The sequence below is a fragment of the Mya arenaria genome, chromosome 3 (assembly GCF_026914265.1).
Source record: "Mya arenaria isolate MELC-2E11 chromosome 3, ASM2691426v1".
NCBI lineage: Eukaryota > Metazoa > Mollusca > Bivalvia > Myida > Myidae > Mya > Mya arenaria.
Window position 1 is genome coordinate 85,835,523 of NC_069124.1, and position 17,588 is coordinate 85,853,110.

The 17,588-nt window shown below is 38.1% G+C and overlaps 1 protein-coding gene across 1 annotated transcript in view; it reads left to right on the plus strand.

Annotated features, from left to right (window-relative positions):
- The window catches only part of LOC128227373 (nonsense-mediated mRNA decay factor SMG5-like), a 40,290-nt gene extending 23,227 nt beyond the window's left edge, over positions 1-17,063 (plus strand). Inside the window, exons 18-25 of the mRNA XM_052937833.1 lie at positions 1,753-1,925; positions 2,300-2,455; positions 6,534-6,593; positions 6,863-7,019; positions 7,377-7,467; positions 7,970-8,050; positions 12,498-12,652; positions 16,197-17,063. Of these exons, the coding sequence (XP_052793793.1) occupies positions 1,753-1,925; positions 2,300-2,455; positions 6,534-6,593; positions 6,863-7,019; positions 7,377-7,467; positions 7,970-8,050; positions 12,498-12,652; positions 16,197-16,261 (938 nt within the window). The 3' untranslated portion in view covers positions 16,262-17,063. The remainder of the gene's footprint in view (positions 1-1,752; positions 1,926-2,299; positions 2,456-6,533; positions 6,594-6,862; positions 7,020-7,376; positions 7,468-7,969; positions 8,051-12,497; positions 12,653-16,196) is intronic.
- Positions 17,064-17,588: the final 525 nt, after the last annotated feature.

The following is a 17,588-nucleotide window of genomic DNA, read 5'->3' on the forward strand; positions in this document are numbered from 1 at the left end:
ACTACAGGTATTCATTGACAGCTACAGGTAAAGACAAGTATTCATTGACAAATACAGGTAAACTACAGGTATTCATTGACAGCTACAGGTAAAGACAAGTATTCATTGACGAATACAGGTACACTACAGGTATTCATTGACAGCTACAGGTAAAGACAAGTATTCATTGACAAATACAGGTACACTACAGGTACTCATTGACAGCTACAGGTAAAGACAAGTATTCATTGACAAATACAGGTAAACTACAGGTATTCATTGACAGCTACAGGTAAAGACAAGTATTCATTGACAAATACAGGTACACTACGGGTATTCATTGACAGCTACAGGTAAAGACAAGTATTCATTGACAAATACAGGTACACTACGGGTATTCATTGACAGCTACAGGTAAACTACAGGCATTCATTGACAGCTACGGTAAACTACAGGTACTCATTGACAAATACAGGTACACTACAGGTATTCATTGACAGCTACAGGTAAAGACAAGTATTCATTGACAAATACAGGTACACTACAGGTATTCATTGACAGCTACAGGTAAAGACAAGTATTCATTGACAAATACAGGTACACTACGGGTATTCATTGACAGCTACAGTTAAAGACAAGTATTCATTGACAAATACAGGTACACTACGGGTATTCATTGACAGCTACAGGTAAACTACAGGCATTCATTGACAGCTACGGTAAACTACAGGTACTCATTGACAAATACAGGTTCACTACGGGTATTCATTGACAGCTACGGTAAATTACAGGTACTCATTGACAAATACAGGTACACTACGGGTATTCATTGACAGCTACGGTAAACTACAGGTACTCATTGACAAATACAGGTACACTACAGGTATTCATTGACAGCTACAGGTAAAGACAAGTATTCATTGACAAATACAGGTACACTACGGGTATTCATTGACAGCTACAGGTAAACTACAGGCATTCATTGACAGCTACGGTAAACTACAGGTACTCATTGACAAATACAGGTACACTACGGGTATTCATTGACAGCTACAGGTAAACTACAGGCATTCATTGACAGTTACGGTAAACTACAGGTACTCATTGACAAATACAGGTACACTACGGGTATTCATTGACAGCTACGGTAAACTATAGGTACTCATTGACAAATACAGGTACACTACGGGTATTCATTGACAGCTACGGTAAACTACAGGTACTCATTGACAAATACAGGTACACTACGGGTATTCATTGACAGCTACCGTAAACTACATGTACTCATTGACAAATACAGGTACACTACGGGTATTCATTGACAGCTACAGGTAAACTACATGTACTCATTGACAAATACAGGTATCAACAAACAGATACAGGTTAAATATCCATCATGCTAATTAGTAGTTCCTGGTCAACTCTTGAGTTACATGTATGTGCATTAATCCTGATGTTCAACACTTTTGTTATATTGAAGACTTTGAGATGGATCATGTGGCACAAAACAATTACTTTCCTTAATGTAATCTTAAAACATGTATTTAATATCTGCATGAGTGAATCAGTGACATCCTGTCAAGGTGATGTGTGTGGAAAGTCATCACTTCTTGGATAGCTCTTTTTAGGAGTCCAGTGATTCATACTTGTTGCATACTCTTACCAATTCCTTAGTTGATTGTTGCAAAAACTAAAACACAGTCCAGAATGTAAGCAATTGAAATGGGTAAATACCTAGGTGCCAATTATGAGTTATCCATATATAATTTCCAGCCGAGTGTTGGAGTGATGATGTTCGTGTGGGTGTGGTGGGTGGGGGTGAGGGGGGATGGAGTCAGACCCTGCCCCTCCCTGAGGACATCCACCTGACTCGGTTCCCGCCCCTGAGCCACGCGCACAAGGACCTTCCAAGGAAAACTTCCGTCAAGATGAGCGAGCAACAAGAGGTAGGCTACACTGTGTACAGTAATAATACATGTGAACACAGCTGATTGTGTTATAGAGTAAGGCTGTCGGATGTGTTTTATATTTTAAGTAAGTTTTCTTTTAGTATTTCACACGTTAAACACAGACAGTTTCTTGAGTGCACTATTCTCTTTTTGCTTTCAAAACAAATATTCTTCAGAGAAACAAACAAATATTTTGTTGTTGTACACTTTTACTTATTCAGCATCATTCACATCGCTGTACATTGTAAATGCATGTATAAAATATTTAAGAATGAAAAGATGTTATAAAATATTGAATAATTGAAAAATATGATCATTTTTTTGGTTATTATTGGAAGTTTAGTTACTAAAACAGATGTACTGTACCTCAGAGTTTCCTGCGAACACGCTGTCTGCGTCAGTTTGGTCACTTTCTGTCGGGACTGAAGGGGCTCAACTTCTCATACAACGAGGAGAAGGGTATCTTCATCGGCCCTGCTCCGCCAATCAGTACTGAGGAAACACAGGAAGATGCCATGGAGAAAATGGTAAAATTAATTCAGATGGCTGGGTGGTTAGATCAGAATTGGTATTGTTAAGTGGATAAGTAGAAATATTTATTGCAATTTAATCTTTAATACTTAATTTTCATGAGGCACATGGTACAATAAGGTCAAAATTGAAACTGTCCAGGTTTGACTCACCAACTGGTAAGAAAAAATTGGTAACTTTCAGTTTATACCCCAATATTGTTTGTAGGGAAGCAAATAGGAGTGACCATATGGTAGGTGAGTTGGTTAGTCTATTTACAAACATTTGTGGAGTATTCCCAAAGTTTAGGAGTTTTCAATGTGATACCTGGTTTATATTACAACCATGATGGGTAGTAGTGCCTAATGTGTTTATTGTGACCAATGAAGCCACATCTTCTTTTTTCTCTTTTTGCCCATGAATATGTTTTTTCCCTTGCTTTATACCGTTTTTTTTAGTAAACTTTTCCCACAGTTCTAGAAGTATCACTCTTTAATTGGGTACACATTACCCCCTGATATAAAGAAGTGCCTGACATCTGTTTCCTGACAAACAGCCATTTCATCTGAGAGTTTTGTGACCTTGAATACTATTTTTTCACAATTTTGGCGTTAATTGGAGTAATATATCTGTCTGTAAACATTTCCATTTTGATAGGTACCGGTAACAGTGCCTTATACATGCCATATATATTTTGAGTGACCAATGGCCATATTGTCTCACAGTAACATGACCTTGAATATGATTTGTTTTACCCTATTGGCTATATTGGAGTGTGGCTGGATGTATTGTTAGCACTGCAAGGTAATTTAGGCATAGGATAGTGGCAACCAAGGTTTATACCACCATCCCCTGGACAAGTTGAGTTCCTTTGTTTGGTTGGCAAGATTATTATGGAAATTAACACATCATAGTGTTGGTAGGAACTATTTATGGTATTGCATTTTATATATTCATATAAACAAACTTGCAAGCCCCGAGGGTTAAAACATGAGTTCACAAGTTTAGTTTCTTTGTTTGGTTCACTGTAGGAAAGATTGATGGTATTACATAATATTCATATAGATGAATTTCATTGACTGCTTTTAGAAGGTTTGCAAGCCCACGCATGTTGAAAAATTAAGGTCACAAGTTTGGTTTCTATATTTGGTTGGCAAGATTTATATGGAAATAAACACATCATAGTGTTGATAAAACTATTTATGATATTACATTAAAATCATTTAAATGAATTTCATTGACTGCTTTTAGACTTGTTAAGGTTTGCAAGCCCCCACATGTTCAAAATATAAGTTCACAGGTTTAGTTTCTTTGTTTGGTTCCCCGTTGGCAAGATTAATATGGAAACTAAATCATTAAAGTGTTGGTATTAACTATTTATGGTATTGCATTATATTCATATAAAGGAATAAACTTCTCCCATTGTATAAGATGTACCATTCCTATACTTGGTACCCTTTTCCACGGTGATGTGTGGTAGTGCCTGGTATATTTTGTGACCTATGGCCTGCCCACGAATTATATGCCCTTGAATATGATTTTTACTTTTTAGGCTATATTCATTATTGGAGTTTGTGATGTGAAATGGTTAAGGAATATCACTCTGATAATTGATACACATCACCACCATTATGTAGTAGTGCCAAACACATGTTTTACCTACAAACATGTGTTGTACAAGAACAAGAACTGGGAGCCATTTTTACCAAATCACCTCCCTTGATATATTTTTGTTGTTTCATTCGGAACTCCTCGACCATTTTTGTCAAAAACAACCTCGGATGTATGCAGGTACATCAGTTGAAGTAGTTCGTAAAAATTTGAATTATATCATTAATGAAATGTAGTGTTTTAGAGTTGTATATTTATTGATCTAAGTTTAAATTGATTGCCATTGAATTGTATTATTGCAAACATATTTAAGAATCCCAAGAGTAATGTCACAAAGTTTAACTGCTAAATAAAATTACTACGCGATCTACTTGCAGCGGACTTAAACGTACCACTTTTTGAGTGTGTAAACCGTCCAAATACATCCGAGGTTGTTTTCGATAAAATGGCCGAGGAGCTCCGAATGTTGTTGTTTTTTTGTTTATTTTCAAAGTGAATTAAAGTTGGTAGATTGGTTAATGACAATATGGACTTGTGCACATTTAAAAACATGTCTGTTTTTGTTTGTTTCTTAATTACCTCCCTTAATAAAAAAACATGTGTTGTACAAACATATTCAAGAAACAAGAGTGAACAATGGCAATATATTTGAACCAATTCTTTTGCCTGAAACTCTGTGATCAATACTCCCTTGATATTTGTCAGTTTTAGAAAAAAATATGGATGTAAATACTTTTGATTGAACATGATGGCAATGTGAACTTGTACACAAAAGCAATGGAGAGAACTTTTAACTGTTCTTTTAATCATACAGTCATGCTTATTGATATTCAAATCCACTGAATGTATCTTCAGAAATGCTAACTTTACAAAAAAAAAAATTATGTTTTTTTTTTATATAATTTTATACAAATGTGCTACCATTCAAGGCCTTTAACACATCCAGAAATGTTTCCCGTTTATATTGCAGTTTATGGAACAAACTTCCCCCACAATTTTAGAAATATCACTCTGATTCTTTGTTCACATTACCACCCTTGGGTAATAGTGCTTGACCCATTGCTTATCAAGTTTTCATTGAACCCAGCGAACTCATTTGTGAGTTATGTGCTTTTGAACATCAGTATAACACTTTCGCTATATCCTTTAAGATTGGTCTTGTGGCATATTCTAATTACCATGATTTTTATCCCCCGCCGAATCAAAGGTTTTGGGAGGGGGATATTGATTTGGCGTTGTCTGTCATTCCGTCCGTCAATCCATTGGGAACCATATCTTGGTAGGCATTGATCAGAAAATGTTCAAACTTGGTCAGAATGTTCCCCTTGATCAAATCTCAACCACTAAAGTGGGTCACATGGAGTCATAAACTGGATCACTAGGTCAAATCTTAGAAAAATCATTGGAACAAACTAGAGGAATTATATACATGGTCAAATATTCATGAAACTTAATCAAAATGTTTTCCTTGATTAACTCTTGGACGTATATAAAACTGGGTCACATGATAGAAAATTAGGTGACTAGGTCAAATCTTAGAAAAATATTGTCAGGAACTATATCATGGTAATGATCGATCAAATTATGTTTAAACTTTGTCAGGATGTACCCCTTGATGAAATATGGACCGCTTGTAAAAGTGGGTCACATGGGGTCAAAAACTAGGACACTAGCTCAAATCTTAGAAAAATCTTTGGAACACATTAGAGGTATTATGTATGGTCTAATATTCATGAAATGTGATCAGAATGTTTTCTTTGAACTCTGACATGTTTAAAACTGGGTCACATGTTATAAAAATGAGAAAACTGGGTCACATGTGATAAAAAAATTAGGTCACTAGGTCAAATCTTACAAAAATCTTGTCTGAAACCATTTCATGGTAGTGATTGGTCGGATTATGTTTATACATGTATGACTGAACACATGATAATAAATGTAAGTATTTAATAATGATTGCCTTCCATCAACTTCCATTATAATCAATTATGATAGGTTATAATCAATAATCACCAACATGAAACTCCTATGAGCTTGAAAATAACACTCAGTGAACATGATCAACAGGTACCTTAAAATTTCATTCTTCACTATTTACTGTTATCACTTCAGACATATCTGAGCTTTCACTTTGAAATCATTCAAATTCATAGAAACTATTACAAATGTTACTCTATATATAAAACTTTTATTTCAAACAATTCCAAACAATCTCAAACTTATATCCAACGTTCATAACGGTCCATTTCCCTGCAGCCATATTACATGTTAATATAGGAATATTCCACCTACTTTTCATTTCCAATCCATGCCTAATCAGGTGGGGATATCAATTAAACGAATTTGCTTGTTATTTCAATATTTGCCTGACTCAATCAATAATATCCTGTGTCAAGGCAGTGTGCGAGGTGAAAGCTTTACATTTGGTCTGTTCATTATACAGTTTAATTTCTCTTAAGTTGTATTCAATATTCCCTATTCTAGGTTGATGCAGAGAGCAGAAGAAACCAATTGATGAGGGACATGGCCCAACTGAGACTGCAGGTAATGCTCCCTGGCTTTTAAGACAAACATTGGAGGAAAAATGCGTTCATAAGCTCTAACTTTTAAGAGATATACATTTTCGTATCAATGCACAGTACAGTTTTCATCCATCATGTGAAAGAGCAAGCAAATCTCTTAATTTTGCTGTAAGTAAAATTACAAACTAGAATTGTTTCTGCCTTAATTATTTTCTATTTTATTTATAATTTTAATGACTGTATGCTCACAGTCGGTTATTAAGTGTCATGTGTGTTTGCTATGTGGTGCAGGCCGAGGTGAGCCAGCTGGAAGGGAACCTGTCACAGCCAGAGACCGCGCCCTTCCCCCCATACGTGATCCCAGACGCCACGTCCCTATGTACTGCTCTTCCCAATGTACGCAGGCTCGCACAGTCCAATAGGACCATCATTGTCATTCCCCTTGCTGGTATGTTATTTCACACATATTTCCCACCATTACATACTGGTAAGACTGCACACAGAGACAAGTGCCAATTTTTACCAGCTGTCTCTTCAGTTTATTTTTTTTGAAATGTTTCATATTATATATTTATTTTTTTTCTCTGATTTATCATATTCCAAAATTAAAAGTCACTTTTATAATTCTTGTCTGTATAACTTACTGGGTAATTAAAGCTTTTGTTATGTCTGACTGAGCCACCTATTATGAGGTAAGCATCTGCATAATTGTGATTTCCTTGTTGAATGTGCAATATTGAACATAAAACAAATGCCATATTGATGGTGTATATGCTTTTATGCATGTGTTATGTCCCGACTGCAGTGATAGACAGTCTGGACATCCAGAAGAAGGAGAGTCATGGTGCACGAGAGGCCATACGATGGCTCGAGGCAGAGTTCCGCAAGGGAAACAGGTCAGTCTCTCCTTGCCCAACATATATATTTCCCTCCATTGCTAATGGTAAACATTAAATTTAATGAATTGATAATGAATGTTAGAACTCTTTTACTCTGTTCGTCATTAAATTACTATAAGTTGTAATAGTTGCATGTGTTTACATAGACATTAAATGTTGTTCAAAGACGTGGATAATCACACTATCACAACAAACTTAAGATTGTTTTGAAATATAAAAAGAACAGAATTCTTCACAGTATATTTTCATTAATTATAAGTACCGTATTTTAATGCCTTTTTTTAATGGAGTTCTGTTTAATGCCAGATATATTTCTTATTACACATATTGCTGTTTTATTTCACCATTTTTGGCATAAAGTCCAAAGCTTCAATTTAAACGGTGCATTCAGAATCAATTAAACCATTAGATGTTAATGATTTTTTTCATAAAAAACATAGATTTGTGATGTGTTACAGATTCATTCATCATGTAATGTTTGAGTGATTTTATGTTACAGATACATCCGAGCTCAGAAGAATAGTGAGAAACTACAGACTGCAGTTCCTAAACATTTGAAGAAGAAAAACAGAGATACCTGGTAAATGCAGTGGATTTAAACAAAAAATAATAAATAAACTCAAGTTTATTTTCTTAAATTGTTAGGTACAAAGTTGAATTAACCAGTTTTTATTTCAATACAAGGTTAAATGTTGGTACTTTTTTATGTCATTTGTAATAATCAATGCCAGGTCAAAATTGCATGTAATACCATAAATATTTTGCTATTTTAGTTACCAATAATGCGAGGTTGCTAATTTGAACATAAAGGACTGTTCCTATTTGGTAAATCTATTCCTATTTTCACAGAAAAAGTGTTAATCTCAACGTCAAAATTCACCTCCCCTATCCTGAATGACATTTCAGTTTCTGATGACAAGCTAGTTATTCATGTTTGAACTCCATTTATTTCAGGAGAAACTGGTTATTTATGTTCATCTCAGTTTATTAAAGGAGTAGATGGTTATTTTTGATTGAGGAATATAGCTGAATATTATGATTTGTCAGTTAGTTAAATAATATAGAAGTTGCAGCCATATTATGGGTAGTTTGAAAAAAAGACATGAACATTTTTGCGAAACTCCAGTCTTCAATCATTCTGACTTAGACTTTCAAAGCCCAAGTCTTCCATCATTCTGACTTTGACTTCCATAATCCCATTCTTCGATGATTCTGACTTAGGCTTCCATAGCCCAAGTCTTCCATCATTCTGACTTAGTCTTTCATAGCCCAAGTCTTCTATCATTCTGACTTAGACTTTCATATCCCCAGTCTTCCATCATTCTGACTTAGACTTTCATATCCCCAGTCTTCCATCATTCTGACTTAGACCTTCATAGCCCAAGTCTTCCATCATTCTGACTTAGACTTTCATAGCCCCAGTCTTCCATCATTCTGACTTAGACCTCCATAGCCCGTCTTCCATCATTCTGACTTAGACTTTCATAGCCCTAGTCTTCCATCATTCTGACTTAGACTTTCATAGCCCTAGTCTTCCATCATCCTGACTTAGACCTCCATAGCCCCAGTCTTCCATCATCCTGACTTAGACCTCCATAGCCCCAGTCTTCCATCATCCTGACTTAGACCTCCATAGCCCCAGTCTTCCATCATTCTGACTTAGACCTCCATATCCCCAGTCTTCCATCATCCTGACTTAGACTTTCATAGCCCTAGTCTTCCATCATCCTGACTTAGACCTTCATAGCCCCAGTCTTCCATCATCCTGACTTAGACCTCCATAGACCCAGTCTTTCATCATCCTGACTTAGACCTCCATAGCCCGTCTTCCATCATTCTGACTTAGACCTCCATAGCCCTAGTCTTCCATCATTCTGACTTAGACTTTCATAGCCCCAGTCTTCCATCATCCTGACTTAGACCTCCATAGACCCAGTCTTCCATCATTCTGACTTAGACCTCCATAGCCCGTCTTCCATCATTCTGACTTAGACTTTCATAGCCCTAGTCTTCCATCATTCTGACTTAGACCTCCATAGCCCTAGTCTTCCATCATTCTGACTTAGACCTCCATAGCCCGTCTTCCATCATTCTGACTTAGACCTCCATAGCCCTAGTCTTCCATCATTCTGACTTAGACTTTCATAGCCCCAGTCTTCCATCATTCTGACTTTGACTTTCATAGCCCCAGTCTTCCATCATTCTGACTTAGACTTTCATAGCCCTAGTCTTCCATCATTCTGACTTAGACCTTCATAGCCCCAGTCTTCCATCATTCTGACTTAGACTTTCATAGCCCCAGTCTTCCATCATTCTGACTTAGACTTTCATAGCCCCAGTCTTCCATCATCCTGACTTAGACTTTCATAGCCCCAGTCTTCCATCATCCTGACTTAGACTTTCATAGCCCCAGTCTTCCATCATCCTGACTTAGACTTTCATAGCCCCAGTCTTCCATCATCCTGACTTAGACCTCCATAGCCCCAGTCTTCCATCATTCTGACTTAGACCTCCATAGCCCCAGTCTTCCATCATTCTGACTTAGACTTTCATAGCCCCAGTCTTCCATCATCCTGACTAAGACCTCCATAGCCCTAGTCTTCCATCATCCTGACTTAGACCTCCATAGCCCCAGTCTTCCATCATCCTGACTTAGACCTCCATAGCCCTAGTCTTCCATCATTCTGACATAGACTTTCATAGCCCTAGTCTTCCATCATCCTGACTTAGACCTCCATAGCCCCAGTCTTCCATCATCCTGACTTAGACCTCCATAGCCCCAGTCTTCCATCATCCTGACTTAGACCTCCATAGCCCCAGTCTTCCATCATTCTGACTTAGACCTCCATAGCCCCAGTCTTCCATCATCCTGACTTAGACTTTCATAGCCCCAGTCTTCCATCATCCTGACTTAGACCTTCATAGCCCCAGTCTTCCATCATCCTGACTTAGACCTCCATAGCCCGTCTTCCATCATTCTGACTTAGACCTCCATAGCCCTAGTCTTCCATCATTCTGACTTAGACTTTCATAGCCCCAGTCTTCCATCATTCTGACTTTGACTTTCATAGCCCCAGTCTTCCATCATTCTGACTTTGACTTTCATAGCCCTAGTCTTCCATCATTCTGACTTAGACCTTCATAGCCCCAGTCTTCCATCATTCTGACTTAGACTTTCATAGCCCCAGTCTTCCATCATTCTGACTTAGACTTTCATAGCCCCAGTCTTCCATCATTCTGACTTAGACTTTCATAGCCCCAGTCTTCCATCATCCTGACTTAGACTTTCATAGCCCCAGTCTTCCATCATCCTGACTTAGACTTTCATAGCCCCAGTCTTCCATCATCCTGACTTAGACCTCCATAGCCCCAGTCTTCCATCATTCTGACTTAGACCTCCATAGCCCCAGTCTTCCATCATTCTGACTTAGACTTTCATAGCCCCAGTCTTCCATCATCCTGACTAAGACCTCCATAGCCCTAGTCTTCCATCATCCTGACTTAGACCTCCATAGCCCCAGTCTTCCATCATTCTGACTTAGACCTCCATATCCCTAGTCTTCCATCATTCTGACTTAGACTTTCATAGCCCTAGTCTTCCATCATCCTGACTTAGACCTCCATAGCCCCAGTCTTCCATCATCCTGACTTAGACCTCCATAGCCCCAGTCTTCCATCATCCTGACTTAGACCTCCATAGCCCCAGTCTTCCATCATCCTGACTTAGACCTCCATAGCCCCAGTCTTCCATCATCCTGACTTAGACTTTCATAGCCCCAGTCTTCCATCATCCTGACTTAGACCTTCATAGCCCCAGTCTTCCATCATCCTGACTTAGACCTCCATAGACCCAGTCTTCCATCATCCTGACTTAGACCTCCATAGCCCGTCTTCCATCATTCTGACTTAGACCTCCATAGCCCTAGTCTTCCATCATCCTGACTTAGACCTCCATAGCCCCAGTCTTCCATCATCCTGACTTAGACCTCCATAGACCCAGTCTTCCATCATTCTGACTTAGACCTCAATAGCCCGTCTTCCATCATTCTGACTTAGACCTTCATAGCCCTAGTCTTCCATCATCCTGACTTAGACTTCCATAGCCCTAGTCTTCCATCATTCTGACTTAGACCTCCATAGCCCGTCTTCCATCATTCTGACTTAGACCTCCATAGCCCTAGTCTTCCATCATTCTGACTTAGACTTTCATAGCCCCAGTCTTCCATCATTCTGACTTTGACTTTCATAGCCCCAGTCTTCCATCATCCTGACTTAGACCTTCATAGCCCCAGTCTTCCATCATTCTGACTTAGACTTTCATAGCCCCAGTCTTCCATCATTCTGACTTAGACTTTCATAGCCCCAGTCTTCCATCATTCTGACTTAGACTTTCATAGCCCCAGTCTTCCATCATCCAGACTTAGACTTTCATAGCCCCAGTCTTTGATCATTCTGACATCATAATGACAAAAATACACCTTGCAGTCAGCTGTATGTGAAAGATGAATACTAGTTTGATGATTTATGTGGAAATGCTGAAGCAAGTTTATAATACTTGTAGTCTCCACCTCAGAATAAATAAGTTTGGGGCTTTGGACATTTTTATTTGCATCTGTATTCAAAGAAAGGGTCTTTTAAAAATGTTCATAAAAGCACATTACCTTTAGGCTTTAATGAATAAAAGGTTTTGTCGTTCCTGCTCCTGTTTCTAAAGGGTTGACACTTTGAACACAAACCATACGAGCCGTTTACATTTACCGTGTATCCATGAATTGTAAGGAGATTAATGTCATGGATATTCGGTTTAATTATTTGAAAACTCAAACCAACAGCTTGTTACTTATTAATGTTTTTATCTGATAACATTTCAAATTCTTTAAATTTAATAAATTTATTTTAATTCAATCACATTTATCTTATCAATGGTGATGTACAATATTTTTTGCGTATTCCTTAATTCACCAAGAAAACCATGCATGATTCCAACAGTGGCTTTAAACTTCATGTATACATGTATGGTATTTCAGGTGTGCCTTGGAGATATTCAACTGCGCATTATACCTGTCACGGCAGGGTGGGGATTTTGGGGCGGACACGGTTATCGCTGTACTGACTGCCACGAAGTTCTCCCACCTGACACACCCTCTTGTCAAACAGACCATTGCTTCCAGTGAACAGGAAGGTGCGATATACTTCTAGTGACTTTCACTAAGTACCTTGTTGTTTAATTTGGATCAATTAAGTATTGCATCACATCAGACTATATCCCAAAGTTGCGATCCTCAAATATTAACTACTATAAGCAACACCACCACCGACCATAATATTATGCCCCCCTTCGAAGAAGAAGGGTATATTGCTTTGCACAGGCATGTCGGTATGTCGGTCGGTCGGTCGGTCGGTCCGTCGGTAGACCAAAGCTTGTCCGAGTGATAACTCAACAATTCCTGGATGTATAGTCATCAAACTTCACATGAAGGTTGGGCCTGACCAGTAGATGACCCCTATTGATTTTGGGGGTCATCGAGTCAAAGGTCAAGGTCACAGTGACCTTTATTGGTAAAATAATTTTAAAGCTTGTCCGAGTGATAACTCAACAATGCCTGCACCAATGGCCCGCAAACTTGATAGGATGTTGGGCCTGACCAGTAGATGACCCCTATTGTTTTTGGGGGTCATCAGGCCAAAGGTCAAGGTCACAGTGACCTTGAATGGTAAAAGGTTGTCCGAGTGATAACGTGACAATGCCTACACCAATGGCCCTCAAACTTGACTTGGAGGTTGGGCCTGACCAGTAGCTGACCCCTATTTTTTGGGGGGCTCAATGGGTCAAAGGTCAAGGTCACAGTGACCTTGAATGGTAAAAGGTTGTTCGAGTGATAACTCAAAAATGCCTGCACCCATGGCCCTCAAACTTGACTTGGAGGTTGGGCCTGACCAGTAGATGACCCATATTGTTTTTGGGGGTCATTGGGCCAAAGATCAAGGTCACAGTGACCTTGAATGGTAAAAGGTTGTCCAATTGATAACTCAACAATGCCTGCACACATGGCCCTCAAACTTGACTTGGAGAATTGGCCTGACCAGGAGATGACCCCTATGGTTTTGGGGGGTCATCTGGCCAAAGGTCATGGTCACAGTGACCTGGAATGGTAAAAGGTTGTCCGAGTGATAACTCGACAATGCCTGCACCCATGGCCCTCAAACTTGACTTGGAGGTTGGGCCTGGCCAGAAGATGGTCCCTATTGATTTAAGGGGTCATTGGGCCAAAGGTCAAGGTCACAGTGACCTGGAATGGTAAAAGGTTATCCGAGTGATAACTTGACAATGGCTGCACCCATGGCCCTCAAACTTGATTTTGAGGTTGAGCCTGGCCAGAAGATTGTCCCTATTAATTTTAGGGGTCATTGGGCCAAAGGTCAAGGTCACAGTGACCTTGAATGATAAAAGATTGTCCAAGTGATAACTCAACAATGCCTGCACCCATGGCCCTCAAACTTGACATGGAGGTTGGGCCTGACCAGTAGATAACCCCTATTGATTTTAGGGGTCAAAGGTCAAGGTCACAGTGACCTTGAAAGCAAACTCGACAATTCTTGGACCTATGGTCATCAAACTTGACATGAAGGTTGGGCCTGCCCAGTAGATGACCCCTATCGACCTTGGGGGTCATCAGGCCAAGGTCAATGTCACAGTAACCTTTAACGCAAAAAAGTTAACAAATCTTCCCCCACTGATATCAGAACAATGCCTGAACCTATGATCATTAAGCTTGACATGGATGTTAAGCCTGACCAGTAGATCACCCTTATTGATTTTAGGATTCATAGAGCCAAAGGTCAAGGTCACAGTGATCTTGAATGGTAAAAGGTTGTCCGAGTGATAACTCAACAATGCCTGAACCCATGGCCTTCAAACTTGACTTGGAGTTGCATCTGACTTGTAGATGACCCCTTATGATTTAAGGGGTCATCGGGTCAAAGGTCAAGGTCACAGTGACCTTGAACGAAAAATAACTTGTCTTGTGGTAACTTGACAATGCCTGCACCCATGGCCCTCAAACTTGACATTTAGGTTTCTGGTGACCAGCTTATGAATCTGGATGTTGAGTTCATAGAGTCAAAGGTCATGACCGTCATAACACACTGTATCCTCACACTTTAATGGTCATAATCTTAAAACAGCAACAAATCAGCTTTCATTTCGGTCCATGCATATTTCATTCAACTGTCCATATAATCCTGACAACATGGCACTCAGGGGGGGGGGGGGGGGGGGGCATAATGTTTGACACACATCTCTTGTTTAATAGTAGTTACACCACCACCTGACATTTTGATACACATTATCAACACCTCGAACAGACATATTAATCACTTTTATGAACACCACCTCCCAACATTTTAATTGTGGTGGTAATGTTGTTAATGCTGAATATTATACCTGACATATAAGTGTCCCTTCTTTGTATATATAAAGTTGATCGGTCCGTTTATCACTGTATTTTAATAAATATCCAGTTTTATGACGACATCGGTCCACATCATAATTTTTGGCGATTCTGGTCCTGGCCAAAAACATCATATGAACCAATGACGTCATAAAATTGGTGAGTGCAGGTTGCAAATTTACCAATGGAAAATAATTCGCAAGTAAACATTATTTGCTTTTGGTTCAATAAAACATATCAAAAACACTTTTAATATAGTGAATGGTTATATAATATGTTTGGTATATATAACACATCACTTTAGGCAATATGGCATTAAGAACCGGCCAGTCAGCCATCAAAGGCGGCTTTTGATGGCTGACTGGCCAGTCCTTATAATGTCATATGACACTTGGCGGTGTGTAATATTTCTTATTTAATATTTCTGGTTATGGCATTCATAATACTTACTCATATGCTTTATTATTTATACCATACCACAAGAAAGAGCATATCAAGCAAGGTATAATCCTTTTTAGTATGGCTGCTTTTCAACATAAATAATGCATTGTTTACGTTTTCAATGTTATAAACTTAAGTCAAAATGAGAAATGATGTCATTAGGTGCATTTACCAATATTGAGGTAAGGATTCTATTAAAAGTTAATAAATATTCTATAAGAATAACGTTGGTCTGTAATGGCCTATACTTACGGTACTTAAATGGTTTTAAATGTTGCCAATCTAAGTACACTGGAATGGAAAAAGCCTTGATTTACCTTGTTACATTTATGCATATTATTACATGTCAATATTTAAATCTTCTTACCTAGGCATGTGTTAGGTTAATAGCAATATTTTAGTTTAAAAGTAGGAAAAAAGTAAAGAAAAACATCTTAAAGTAGATTGATTTAGGTACTTGAGGGCCAGATAATAAAATGAAATTGTAGTTTTCTAGTTTCAATAGTTTCCAAACTGGTGAGAACTTGTATCAAGTATGAAAATAAAAACAAATTTGGGAAATATCTGTCAGATGTTGAAACTAAAAAACCCCAGAAATGAAGCCCTTATAATTTGTTTCCTTTGTTTTGTTGTTCCAGTGGTAACATGGAAAACCTTCCTAGCTTGCATTGTTTTTATTTGTCTTTGAGGCATTAATTTACAACTACATATATTGTAAATGGAACAATCCTTGCTCAACAATAAATGTCTCTTTTATTGCTATTTGTTCTGTTGGCACTAATTATTTAGGAAGTGTTGTAGACAGCCCTATCACGTATGTCCATATTGTTCCAGGAGTGTCGGTGGAGAACGTGACAGAATTCATGGCCAAGTGGTCCGAGGATCTGAACAAGAGATGAGATGGGCCTGCAGCGACCATGCAGGGGCATGTGAAGTGCCTTCAGGGACGTATCACACATGCACAATAAACTATGCAGTGCCTGTGTATACAAACCGTCGACCCGACTCAGTTATGCAAGCTCCATGTTCACAATCAGGTCAATTAGTCTAAAGATCATTGACCTTTTGATTAATATGGGAAAGGTTAAATGAAAAGCTCATAATGCTGATAATGAAAACTCACACATTTTGGAATAAACAACAAAAATGGAGACTTTGTTGTTGTTGGTACTTTGCACTCTATACTGAACTTGCAATTCACTGTTAACTATTTCAGGATTAAACTAGCTGCAACCAAATTTCATATTTGATAAACATTTTTGAAGTTTTGAAGAGTTTACTTTTACGTGATTTTTTTGCTTTCTTTTATGATAGAAATCCATGCCAAATCTAAAATAAAGTTTGTTTTCATTTTATTTTGCTAAAATATACCAAGTTTTTTTGCATTTTAGATTATCAATAGATAAGTATGGGTTCTGACTTACAGTGATTGTGCTTTCCTAATATATGCACACATGTCCACTGAGGCCAGAGAAGATGCAGACATGTCCACTGAGGCCAGGGAAGATAATATACAATGTACGTTGGTTGTTAATATGTTTCTAAATGTGCCCAAAGAACATTCTTATTATTATGAGCTTGCTTTTTTTACAAACTCACTGAAATAAATTTATGTCTAAATAATTTATGATAATGAATGTGTAAATTTTACCATTTTTAGTTTTTTACTGAAACTACGTATTGAATAAATCATTAACATAAGTGTGTTGTGTGCTGTAATTTTAAAGTATGTAGGAGTGAGCTTGTCGGTCTGTTTGTTTTTACAGGGTCTGGATTATAACTCCTAAAAGGGCAAGATTTAAATAATTTTGATATACATTTTTACACCATAAATTACAGGTCAAGTTCAACTTTGGTTACAAACTTCCAATTGTTTACTGAGTTATGGCACCTTTTCAACTTGGGATTTGCAAAAAATACTGTGGACGTACAATTACTCATGAAAGGGTTGACAAAATATTTGGTAAACATGTTTGACACAATGAAAAACTAATCTTTTTATGCCCCTTTCCAACAAAACGAGATATATTGCTTTTCACATGAAGGTCGGTTGGTCAAACAGTCTGTCTGTAGACCAAACCTTTTCGATAAAAAGAGAACACTTTGGCCTAAGTCCTCAAATTTAGTAGGGAAGTTAGTCATGAGCAATAGATGACCCCTATTGATCTTGAGGTCAAAGCACATGGACGCAGTGACCTTAAACACAACATAGCTTATTTGATTGAT